This window comes from Lagopus leucura, unplaced genomic scaffold (genome assembly GCF_019238085.1).
Source record: "Lagopus leucura isolate 7727_CA_CO unplaced genomic scaffold, USGS_WTPT01 Super-Scaffold_100004, whole genome shotgun sequence".
NCBI lineage: Eukaryota > Metazoa > Chordata > Aves > Galliformes > Phasianidae > Lagopus > Lagopus leucura.
The window spans coordinates 17,130,655-17,143,562 of record NW_024962264.1 but is presented as its reverse complement, the minus strand read 5'-3'; the positions used below and the strand labels follow the sequence as shown (position 1 = coordinate 17,143,562).

Below are 12,908 nucleotides of genomic sequence, written 5' to 3'. Positions count from 1 at the left end.
GAGATGATTTCTCCTACAGTTTCATGAAATGCCTCTCTATTGTGGTTCACGTTACTCTGATAGATTTGCACTACTTTACATATTATGTAGTCTCATTTTTTCCCTACAAACAGAAAAATATTAACCAGTTTAGAAGCTTCTAAAACACCTCAAATACAACTTTGTCAACCTTGCTTTGCACTTTATATATCTTTACAGTCTTTTATCTATCTATCTATCTATCTATATATATATATATATATATATTTATATATCTTTACAGTCTTTTAAGTCTCCTTACCTCCTGGCCTTTATTTTTCTGTCGTACAGAATTACTCTCCCATACCTTTGTTTCTTAAATGGCATTTCAAAATAACTATTACAGTACAATCTAGTGCCTAAAATCCATTACAGCTTTCCTGGTACAAACTAACTTTGTATAAACTGCACAAATCTAATGGATGACACCTAAAGACAAATCAAGGATGTGAGTGCTGTCTTAAAGCAAGTTATAGCAAATTGTAAAAGCTCTTTGCAGATGCAGAAAATGCAAAGTCAATGGTAGGAAATTCATTAAAATCCAAGATGCATTTTTGAAACAAGTAAATTCAGAGGCTAGAAAAAGGATATTGCATAGGAGAAAAAATATGAATTCTTAAGTGTCCCAGAAATGACACCAAAGACAACACATCTTGAAGGATATGTACACCACTGAGCACAACAGAAAGGAAGAAAAGAAGGAAGAAATCAATAGAGACCAATGGAAAGGTTTTAGAGGTTCGCTGAGTCAAAGAGAAATCCTTTGAAATTCAGATATATAGGCAAAGAAAAGCATTGAACAAGAGGTAAATTCTTAATAGATAACATATAGCAAATATGAGAAAGGGATAAATTAAAAAAATTAAAAATCTATTTAAAAAATCTAAAATCCTCTCCTCTGTCTCCAACAAGAGGGCATTCCTCTTCAAGAACACAAGCAATAGGAAAATGGTAAAGAACCAGTACACGTACAGGATTATCAAATGAGATCAAAACAGCTGTGAGATGAGGCTTTTACTGAAGCTGAGCATATTGGTCTCCTACTACATAACTGAGATTTGCCCTTTTCTGATGAAAAGAAAAAAAAAAAACAAAAATGGGAGACTACAGTAGTCTAATGTGTCAGGAGATTCCTAAATTATTTGCTAGCAGACAAATTTACTCATAAACAAAACACTAGACAAATAGATGAAAACAAAACAAATAAAATTTAAAGATAGTCATTAGGTAGGTTTCTTCAGGGAAAACAACATTCATCTTAAAAATTACTAGAAAAAAATCAAAAGATTTTAAGAGGTCTTCATCAGACAATATAAAGAAGGGGGAAGTATGGACAGGTAAGAAGGAAGGAATTTAGGTAGGGATTGCTTGGGAGCACTTGACATAGAAGTCCATGGGACCTGAGCGGTTTCACAAAGTGCACTGGGAGAGCAGACCTTATTTCTTGCAAGACTGCTCACTATCACCTTAAAAATGCAATTGAGACTGAGGGAGATCCATCCCCCTCATCTTGGAAAAAGGACATAACCAGACCGTCTTCAAAAATGATCAAAAGTGTGATTTAGGGAACTAAGCTCAGCCTTGATTCAATTTCCAACCAACATGGAGTGAGGTTCTCTTGAAGCACGTTTCTAAGCATATGCAGGAAAAAAAGCTGACACAGGTTTACTAGGGCTTACTCAGGCTTAACCAACTGGATTGCTCTCTCCTTTAATAAAATGACTGAGTTTGTGGACAAGACCAGCACAATGGCTGCAAATTACCTTAAGTTTAGCCAGCATTCAGTACTGTCTCCCAAAATATCGTTATATCTAATTTATGTTATTAGGCCTGGCAATGCGGAAAAATCAAATGGCTGAAGGTACAAAGCTAGGAGGAGTGGCTGACAGACTAAAAGGCTGTGCTGCCATTCAGTGAGACCCGGAGGTTGGGAGGAGAGGAACATTAGAAGGTTCTGCAAGGGCAAAAGTAGAATCTCACACCCAGGGAGGAATAATTGCATGCATCGGTACAGGTTAGGGAAAGGAGCTCTGCAGAGAAGGACGTAGTTGTCTGGGTAGCGAACAGGCTGGCCATGAGCCAGCAGTGTGCTTCTGCAACCAATCAGGGCTATTCTGGCATTCACTAAAAGGATCATGGCCAGCAGCAGGATGAGGGAGGTTATCCTCCCTCTCTACTGTACACTGGTGAGGCTGTACATGGAATACCACGTAAAGTACCAGGCTCCTCAGTTCAAGAAATACAAGCAGTTCCTAAGAGAGGCCACTGCCATGGTGACAAAGATGACGAGAGGCTTGGGGCATCTCCCTTATGAGGAATGGCTGTAAGATCTGGGACTGCTCCACCTGGAGAAGAAATAATACCTAAAGGGTGGTGCCATGTGGATGGGGCCAGGCTCTTTTCAGTGGTATCTTGTGACAGGACAAAAGGGGACACAGTAAGTTCTGTATGACATGAGGAAAAACTTATTTTGAGGATGTCAGAGCACTGAATTAGGCTGCTCAGTCTGAGAGTCTGTGGAGTCTCTGGAGATACTCAAGACCCATCTGGATGCTTTCCTGCACAACCTACTTTAGTAGGGAATCTGCATTAGCAGGGGGATTGGGGCTATTCAAGGACCTACAATTCAGTGTTTCTGTGAGTTTCCAACTGGATGATCATGCTCAAATAGTAGTAGTTAGTGGGTTGTATCACACCTGGAATCCAGTTACAAGTATCACAAGTACAAGGGAATGTATCTCTATCAATATCCTGGAAGAGGTGAGGAAGCATCCTGTTACCAGGTTGCGGGCAGCATGACATAGGCACCTCAAGGACAAAGCCTCCATTCTGATGAACCTAGAAAAAACTGGAGGAAGAGGCAAACAGGAACACTGAAATTCAGCAAGAAATGCAAAGCCCTGAACTGTGGTAGGAATAATGTTCTGCAGCAACCCACTCTGGGACGTGGCTGTCTGGGCAACAGCTCTGCAAAAAGGCATTCCAGTAGATAGAAGCATGCCTTGCTGAGAAATACTTAGTTTCACCATTACACAAAGTGTTGTGTAAAAAGAAGGTGCATCACAATTGCATTTATAGGCTACATATCTGTCAAAAGCGTCACTGACAAAAGGCACTAGACTAATGCAAGATGCTATATTCATCCATTCTTTATCAGTGCTGCCGCTGCCAATTTGCTTCTGTATCTCCTGACAGTGCTCAGAAGTGCAACAATCTGTCACAGGATACATATTGTAATGTCTGGTAATTGTTGTGTTATTTGTCATACATATTACTAGAAAAGTACACAGAAAGTATTTATTGAGTCCCCAGTTCCTAACACCACCATCTAGCAAAACTGCAATCATTACTGGACTCTGCATAGCTACATAATATCTACTGTAACAAGCAACAAACGTTTTTCTGAAATATAATTGCTAACAGGTACATAAATGATACATATAACTGCTGCCACAAACAGCACAAAAGGAAAAAGAGCTCCTCTCTATATCTAGCAGCTGTAAAAGCAACCTTAATATTTTCATGTGGGAAAAAATGCTAGACATAAGCAGCTGGTCCAGAGGGGTACTACAGAAAAGCATGGAGGACTTCTCATTTTATCATGGAGAAAGAAGTGAGAGTGCCATCACACCCAAATGGATCACCAGCAGAGAAATGACAAGGATGATTATGTTGACGCCTTCAAGAAGGTGCATCCTAGCTGTCTATTCTGGCATTAACTACAGCCTGCAGCTCTTCACTACTTGGCGTTCTATACTACAACAAAGGATGCCTCTCAACTTCCCTGTTCCTCAGCTTTGCACATTGTAGGCAGTGCTCTACACTGAGAAAATAACAGTAGATAGATGACAGTAAGATGGGTTTAAACTCTACAAATGCGAAAAATACTGAGGCCAGCTGAAAATTCCACTCACTGGTTCACTCAGTCCTATGCTGAGGAGTGAAAAAGGTTTGCAGACTCTGAAATGCCGGTGTGCTCACTGCTGTGCAGACAAGCTGCAGACAGGGAAAAGACTTATCACACCATTGACTACATCCCCTCACACAAACATGCCCAGTGGGATCATAATATGTATGACCTATTTCAGAAAGTGAGTTTTAATAACCAACATCTCCACAGACTTCCACAACGACATTCACAACCTAGCAGCCAAGTTATTGCAAAACAAAGAAAAGCAGCAAACCTTGACAGAACTAGTAAAATTATTAAACCATAGAGGTTCCTTCCTAAGAGAAAGATTTTTCTTTTGCCTCCAGCCTGGTTTGCAGGTTACACATTGCTTGATGTACCTTTATTCCTGGATTAAACAACTCATTCTCTTTTCAGACAACTACACTTAGCGGAGTCAAATGCTAAGTCTCAGTGTGTTACAGCTTGAACACACAATTGCCAGATGAGACCTCAGTAAGGAAAAAATTCTAGTTAAAGTATTGTATTTATTCATACTGATTATTCTCTGATGCAGCATTATCTGCTTCAGCTGAAGATTTAATTTTGCAGTAGTTTTACCGATTTCAGTTCAAACATCTGCAAAGCAAAGTAGATGTAAGATATGTAAGAGTATTATAAGCCCACATTTTAAGAAATTCTCTGTTTGGATTTCTTATTTCAAAGCAGTATGATGCAGAAACTGTCAGGTCATGACCTGATAAAGGGGCATGATCAGCCTTGGGAGCACATGTGCAAGCAATTACCTTGGGCAATGGGAAGGGGTGAATCCAGGATACATTCCTTCCTAACTTCATTTAAGGGCTGGCAACAAAAGGAGAAGCATACCTACTTGGAGGCCGCCTCCTTTCAGATTTCCAGTGAGCCATGATCTTCAGAAAGAATAAGCTATTCCTTTTTTACTGAGTTTATTACTGCCCTTCCTGGGTAATCTGATACCAGTTAAAGATAACTCTACCAACTGCTGCCTATCCACGCATACAGTAGCAGGAATGTTTAAAATCTAGTAAAAAGTAGAATTTGAAAAATTGCTATGAAGCTAAACATCTGTACCTAAGCTTGCATTTATACAAATTCTACTTACAAGTAAATGACCACTCAGTGCAATACACAAGTTACAGTTGAGTTTATTTTTGATTATCAGTCATGAAGCATTTTGGGGGAAAAATATTATGTGGTCTTTGTTATATTTTCTCTAATTGTAATTACTGAGCCAATACAAACATTATCCTATACCAATTAACAATGCAAGGCTATTCTGAGGATGAATTGAGTCATTTGAGGATGAATTAACAGCGGTTGTGTATTTTACAGCATTTGTTGAGTTTGATTTTTCTTCACCTTAATCAAGCAGAAGAAATCAATTCACTACAGATTAAATACTTTTTAACTAAAAAAACCTGTCTCTGCTTTAAGCTCACAGAAAAATATTTTCACATTGAGTTTTACTTAAGTTTATTTTCCCTAGGCATATCCTCTTCCATAAACTCATTCTAGACAGAGAATTGATAACATGTTGTTCATGCATGTTAGCTAAAGGTGTTTGTAAAACAAAAAGCAAACAAAACGAAGAAAATGTAGAAAAATGAAAGGTCATTTTCACAGAGGGTTAACTAAATTCCTTTTTATATGATTACATCTTATTGAAGTCAGAGGCTTGGGCACGAAAATTTCTTTGTAGACCTGGGTTATAGTTTGTTTTAGGCTGGCTGTTACTAGAGTTGACTACTTCACAGCACTCTCTGCAAGGAACTCGTCATTAAATTTTAGTTTGTTTTTTATTTTTTCATTGCTTAGGTGCAAGTGCTCATTTGCTGATAAAGTGTGCGTTTTTCTTCTTTCTTTTCCTATTACATTCAGGATTAATTCATAGGTGACCCTAGGAAAAAGGGCACAGGAAGCCAAGAGGTTTTTGATTGTTGGCAGTGACATCTGTGTCAGAAACTAAAAACATCACTTGCTAGGCAGTTTAGAGATCTGGGTGAACCATGCAGAAGGAGAGATTAAGGAACATTGTTTTTCTGAGCAAGGAAATGCCTACTTCAATTACAGCATTCTTGTGTAACACCCTTTGCTGAAAATATGTAGGCCGTCACATGGAGCCATTTGAGCCTTGGAGACATCTTAGCTTAGTAAATTGTGGTTCAGGAAAGTTGTTGTGAGAATTACTAGGCAATGTAAGCATGACCGAAGGCAAGCTTTACTGCCACGCTTCTACTATTTAGAGGTGGAGGTCTCACTTATCAAACAGGATGTACAACCTGTGTCTTCGAGAACACAACATGAACTTGCTATTTTACAGAAGATACAGACTCTTCCCTGTACCATGTGCAATCACACATCTTAATCAAACTTCCTCATCTTCAGCAGTGGGCTAGATTTACACCTAAACCTGAACCTAATCCCATCCTTTCTTACAACAAATCCTTTGGCTTCTCTGAGCCCCAATTTCTCTTCACAGTTTCAATGCCTTTGGGATAGTGGTGACAGCTTACCTTACCAAAGGAAGCAGTACAGTATGAGCGCAGCCTGTTTCTCTGCCAGTGGACTCTCGAGTTGCGTCACAATTGAATGACAAAAACACTATAATGGAAAATAGTGGCTTGGTGATGAAATTCACAGCATCTTCATCTAGAAGAAATAGCTTGAGTCCTCCAAACTTATTTGGCACTTGCTGAGAAACTACTCTTGATTATCATTCACTCGTGTTACATTTCAGACAGTGATCTAAAGATCTAAGAAATACCAAAGTTACACTTTTCTTCACTGCCACAATGCTTTGGCATTTGAAATACCAAACAATGGCTGTCTTGATTTAAATAAGGTCTGAAACGTGGATCACATGTGAATAAAAGATGCACTAGGAAATTCTTCATTACTTGCATCCCTATATTCCCAATCCTTACCACTGGTATTATCATTAATGTTGCTAATGGTATTAAGAGTCAACATTTATTTGGAAACCACAATTTACAAACTGTAACAAATTTAGCTAAAATTTATCAGTGGAACAGATAACAATTCCTCCAGTCACAAATGAAGTTACACAGCAAAGAACTACTTTGATATCCTCTGGGGAAAGGGTCTTTCCTGGTGCATTGCCTAATAACATTATGTGTGCTTTTCTTAAAATAAGCTTCTGGATACTCTTTAGGCTCTGACTAGGAAAAGTGGCCCCATCACAATAACAGCCAAAAGAGGAAAGAGTTCCACACAAAAGCTGGCTACATATCCAAAAGCTGAAATGCAGTAACTGCTGAAATATTTCATGGAAATGAAGCGTGCTGTGGGCTGTTCAAGTCCTCCTTTCCTTCATAAAAGATATCACAAGGACAACATGCTGTCATATCTGGTGCTAGCTAGAAATCTGAAATGAAAACCCATTAACTACTTGCTACATCTGCACAAACCCACTGACTTCAATCTCTTTTTTTTTTTTTTTTTTCAGAAGCTGACTGAATAGCATGTACTATGAGCAGAATCTGGTTTATTTTCTTTGGATGCTTAAGCTCATTCCCATTCTGGCCCTCTAAGTTCCCCAAGGTACAATTTGATCTGTTTAAAAAAAAAAAAAAGAGCATCAGCCTTTTTCTCTGTTGCTTATTCATGTTTCTCACTTTGCAGTAATTCAGCATGGTAAACAAACATCTTCTCTGTTATGTGTCGGTTTGAGTTCCAATTTCGGCAGTTTTGTAAAGTAAAGTTTTACACTCCCATCATAGTTAGGATAACTTCATTCCCTAATGGATACTTAACACATCTAATTACTCTATTTCTAAGCTACAAGCACTTTGATAAATGTTTCTGTTCTTTCGCTTCAGAAGCTTTCCAGCTGCAACATTTTCTACTGAATAAAACATTATCAGTGACTTTGCCCGTAAATAACACAGCACAAACACCAATGTAGTCACAACTGTATATAGTCATCTCAGAATTCCACTGGGGGTTTTCTAGTGACATCATAATAAACTAAATAATAAATAAACTAAAATGCTGAAGATATATTAAATTATAGTTTGGATATATTTAATATATATTACATACGATGAAAAACCTCAGATAATTCTCACAGCAATTTAAGCATTATTTTTTTAGACTACTTCAAAACCATAGGAGAAATAGCTTCAAAGCAGGATGCAGAAGATTACATATTCATAAGGAAAATCTGAATGACAGAATGCATCTTCATTTATTTTGCTTGCACAAAAACTCACGTTGCCGCCCAGTCTACATCAGTGTCTCACACTGTATTGGGAGCATTTCAAAGAGACTGGGAACAGCTGAAGGTTAGGCATCAAGAACTTAAGTGATGAGACAAAGAGGGTAAGAGGTTGATTCAACAACTGGAGTGAGGAAACTGAGTTTCCCTTAAAATCAGTGTTGAGATGGAGTATTAATCTGTTATCTTCCTGGAAAAAGAAATACAGCCAGAAGTGCCTCTTTACTAAAGCCACACTGTATTTTCCCAAAGAAGGATTCATGGGAAAGGCTAAGTTGGTCACTCTTGCATATCTGGGTATGCATAGCCTCAAGATTAGTGTTCAAGAATAGTGTTCTATTGTAAAATGACCAGCTGGTTCTTGGACAGCTTGGCTTACTGGTGTTTCTCTGTATTTAATAGTCTCTGATTTGACCCAGGAGGAAGGATTTAGGTGAGTGGTGGGACTTACAGCAACTTAGCACATTGTGTGCTGAGGGAGAGAAACTGGAGCACAGAAAGGAAAAGAAGAGAGCAGGACACCTAGAAAGATTTCTGTGGTGTGGAGAGATGAGATGACTGGGGGAAAAAGGGATGGAAGAATACCACAAAAAGATGAAGATAGTTGTGCTTGGGAGGGATGAAGAAAAAGAATCAAAAGACAGGGTAAAAAAAGAGAACAACTTGTTTGATTTGTACTGCGAGCACTCTGGAGTGGAAGTTGTGAAGACAACCAGTCAGTGTTTTTTTTTTTTTTTCCTATTACCACATTATTTGCCTTTGCAAAAAGGTGAATCGGCTTTGAGCTCCCCTACACTTGGAAGAAGCTCTAGGTCCCTCTTGTTCAAAGAGTTAGAGTACCATTACTGTACACTGCATTTGAACAGAAAGCATAGCCTAAAAACACATACCAGTAATTTGTATTTTTCCACTTCAGATACTGATACTCTAGTCATCTCAAACTCAGTTACTTCTTTCAAAACATGGTATGTGTACATACATATGCATGTCTATGTGCCACTGAACAGTATGTGCCAGAAGTCAGCAATTCTGATGTTAAAGTGTCTCCAGAGGGGAAGTACTATGGAATACTCGAAGGCTTTGTTATGCTGTTTCATTAGCTTCCGAACAATTACTGAGGAGAGGGTTAACATTTTTCCCCTTTCTCACATTTAACTAGAGCATTCATACCCTTCCATGTGTACATATACATATTTATGCATCCTTCTTTTCCCTCAGTTTATCAACTTACTGGATAGAGTTCTCAATGCGCGTGATGGTGAGGAAAGCAGCTAGGTTTGCTGTGTAGGAGGAAATGACAATCAAAGCAAAAAGCCACCAAGCCCCCATCATCAGTCGTGTTGCCAGGGTTGTATAAGGGACTTCTCCTCCTGTGGAAAAGAAGGAAAAGCGAGAGTTGTAATTTGGCAGAAGGAAACCCAGATCTTCATTACTCAAGCTGTGTGCAGGAGACCTCGGGTCAGCAGGGTGCTTGCTTTCATAAAATTAGCAAAATCTTTGAGTCGTGCTTTCTACGCACTGAATGTAGTAAAGGAAAATCACAGTCAGCTATCATTATCATATTTAATCTGCTTTGCTACTGCATCTTTAATTGCAATTCATCTGCCTATCCTATTCAGTAATGGAAGTCTCAACTTCAAGATCTCAGAACAAAGAGAAGAATAAATTCTCAAAATGTTCTTTCCTTAGACAGCTTATACACAGGCCTTAATCGAGTTTTTCTTGAGTTCTGTGGAATATAAAGTTAAACCTAACCCATCAAAACACAATTATTTTTCACACTTCTGTAGGCAAACAGATGCTCAGAAGATCCATACGTATGTGTACCACTTGCTTCAAGACCACCAGGACTTGACAAAAGATCACGTGCTGAAAAAGAGCCCAAAACTACTTTGTGTTCCCACAGTTGCTTTTCCACAGAATTTAAACGGCATGCAAACAAAACATTCGCAGCAGTTAAATCTACCAGTGCTTTGGTGGCTCACAAGATCTGAGATGCTCACTACAGCCTGTGCAGACAGAGCCCTTTTTAGCAAACCATGAAAAACTTTATATGTTATGCAAATAGCTGCTCCCAAACTATAAAATCTTTAGAGCACTCTTTTAGTTAATAATGTGCAACACAGATTTTTAGATTTAAAGAAAATGAATTTTTAAAGATATCCATTTTGTCTGTAGTATAAGTAGCTGTACCAAAACAAGTGCCTAGGTGGGACAGGTGAATGCACCAAACATCCCCAGTAAACTGCTGAAGAAATTCACCCTTTCTCTCTCTCTCCCTCTCTCTCTCTCTCTCTCTCTCCATACTCATCACTTTAAAAGGTATTCATTATGTTCAGGGAGTTTTCCCAGACGCAAAAATCTTATGACTTGACTGTGTAACAGAATGCATATGCAATGCAGCTTGTTATAGATTCAATCACCCACAAGTGTTTTGTACTTGATACTTCTGTAAAAACTTCTTCCTTTTTTCCCCCCACTAAGTAAATTTATTGTAATTTTTTTCCCCATTACTCTTACCCTAAACAGAAGCAATTTTCAGTTGTGAACACAAATTACCAAGATATTTACTCAGTTCTAGAATATGACACACCACCTTGGGGACTCTGCATCACCAAACAAATGTGAAGCTTTTTTTCTACCTCAGTAATGTGAAGTTCTGCCACAAGCTAAACAGTAACTGATTTCATTTAGTTATATTTACAGTATATAAATATTCAAATCTTTGCCTTTTAAGAACTCCAGCTTTGAAAGAAAAAAAAAAAAATCTATTATCCCTCTGCAGTCAGAAATAAATTTTTTTCTATCTCCCAGATGCCATGTAATTATCTTAAACAAGAATCTTCCAATCAGGTCAGGAGCTATTGCTTTAATATTAAGACTTTCAAAGATGAACATAAGCTTCAACACCTAAAGATTTGTTTGTTTTTTGTCTCCTGCACAAGTTTTAAGCAATTTTTAATAGAAAGCCTCCACTCCACAACACTTGTTTTCTGAGATATCTTTGGAATATTTCATTTAAAAATGTTTTTCAATCAAATGAAAAGAGGTTTTATCAATTCATTTGAACAGGCTGTTTGTCCTTTCAACTTTCAGGCGCCAATCCCTGCAGATAATCTTTAAGTTGAAATGGGTAGAATGAGAGGAGAAACCAATGATCTCCTGGGCATCCTTGCATTTTCATTTTATAGTTTAATGAGTAGTTCTCATTTTAAGTTCTCATGTTTTTTATTGAAGTGAAGTATCAGAAAAGAGAGGACTACTGAAAGTTACACACCTACCTCCTGGGCACAGCTCAAGTTTCCAACTGATGATGCTGTTCAGCCAGCAATTGTAAAATCTGTAACAGATCCCTCAGTAATAGAGTTTGCTTTTGTTCATACAGTCAAGTTTCACGCAGGGGGAATGGTCCCCACCATTCACTGTTACCTTTTCTTTATTAATATCATTGTTAGCAATGGACTTAAAGTGACAGTCAGCGTTGCTTTCCCAGGTTGTTTAGTTCAACCTGATGTGCACTTATACCTTGTGTAGGAGCAGTCAACAACTGAAAGTTGAAGACAAAGCTTGAATGTGACTACAAGAAGCACGGAAAAATAATTCAATGCTCAAAAAAATCTTTGCACTGATACTTCTTAAACCATTTCTAAAGCAGGTCTCATGCTGCAGCTGCGTGGGAAAATGATCTCAAATCATTATAGGTAGCCTCCTCCAACTCTCCCAGTGAAAAACAAAACAAAACAAAACTTAATAGAATCATAGAATTGTTTGTGTTTGAAGATCCTTCGAAGGTCACCTAGTCTAACTTCCTGGCAATGAACAGGGGTACCTACAGCTAGGTCAGGTTGTTTAGAGCCTGGTCCAGCCTGGCTTTGAGTGTCTCTAAGGCTGGGACATCCACCACATCTCTAGGCAGCCTATTCCAGTGCTTCATTACTCTTATGATAAAAAATATTCTTCCTAATATTCAACATAAATCTCCCTCTAAATGTGAAACCATTTCCCCTTGTCCTATCACCATAGGCCTTGCTAAAGAGTTGGTCTCCTTTCTTATAGCTATTTGTTAAGTTCTGAAAAGCTGCTCTCAGGTCTCCCTAGAGCCTCCTCTTCCCCAGGACAAACAGCCCAAGTTCTCTCAGCCTGTGGTGTTCCATCCCTTAGGTCACTTTTGTGGCCCTCCTCTGGATGCACGTGCTCCAACAGGCCCACAGCTCTCCTGTTCTGAGGATAGCCTATCTGGATGTAGCACTCCAGGTGAGGTGTCATCAGTGTAGAGTAGGATAACTTCCCTTGACCTTGTGGTCATGTTTCTCTTGATGCAGCCCAGGATACATTCAACTGTTTGAGCTGTGAGGACATTGCTGGGTCTTGCCCATCTTGCTATCCACCAATACCCCTAAGTTCCTGTGAGCAGGGCTGTGCTCTGTCCTAACATCCCCCAGCTTCTATTGGTATTAGAGAGTTGTGATGACCCAGGTGCAAGACCATGCACTTGTATTTTTTTGAACCTCATAAAATTTACCTGTGCCCACTGCTCAAGCCTGTCTAGGTTCCTCTAAATGGCATCTCATCCCTTACGTGTGTCAACCACACTACACAGCTTGGTGTCATCTGCAAATTTGCTGAGGGTGCACTCAATCCCTCTGTCAGTGTCATTGATGAAGACATTAAAGAGCATGACTGGCCATCAAAATCACTAGCTATAGCTATTGCTTTACTGTT

The 12,908-nt window shown here is 38.8% G+C and overlaps 1 protein-coding gene across 3 annotated transcripts in view; it reads right to left on the bottom strand.

Annotated features, from left to right (window-relative positions):
* GRID2 (glutamate ionotropic receptor delta type subunit 2) overlaps positions 1–12,908 on the bottom strand; it is a 685,707-nt gene that overhangs the window by 86,218 nt on the left and 586,581 nt on the right. For all 3 annotated transcript variants that reach the window (XR_006178913.1, XR_006178914.1, XM_042871543.1), the window contains exon 12: positions 9,418–9,556. Coding sequence is in view for 1 of the 3 variants with exons in the window: in XM_042871543.1 (XP_042727477.1) it covers positions 9,418–9,556 (139 nt within the window). In the remaining 2 variants the exon portion in view is untranslated. The remainder of the gene's footprint in view (positions 1–9,417; positions 9,557–12,908) is intronic.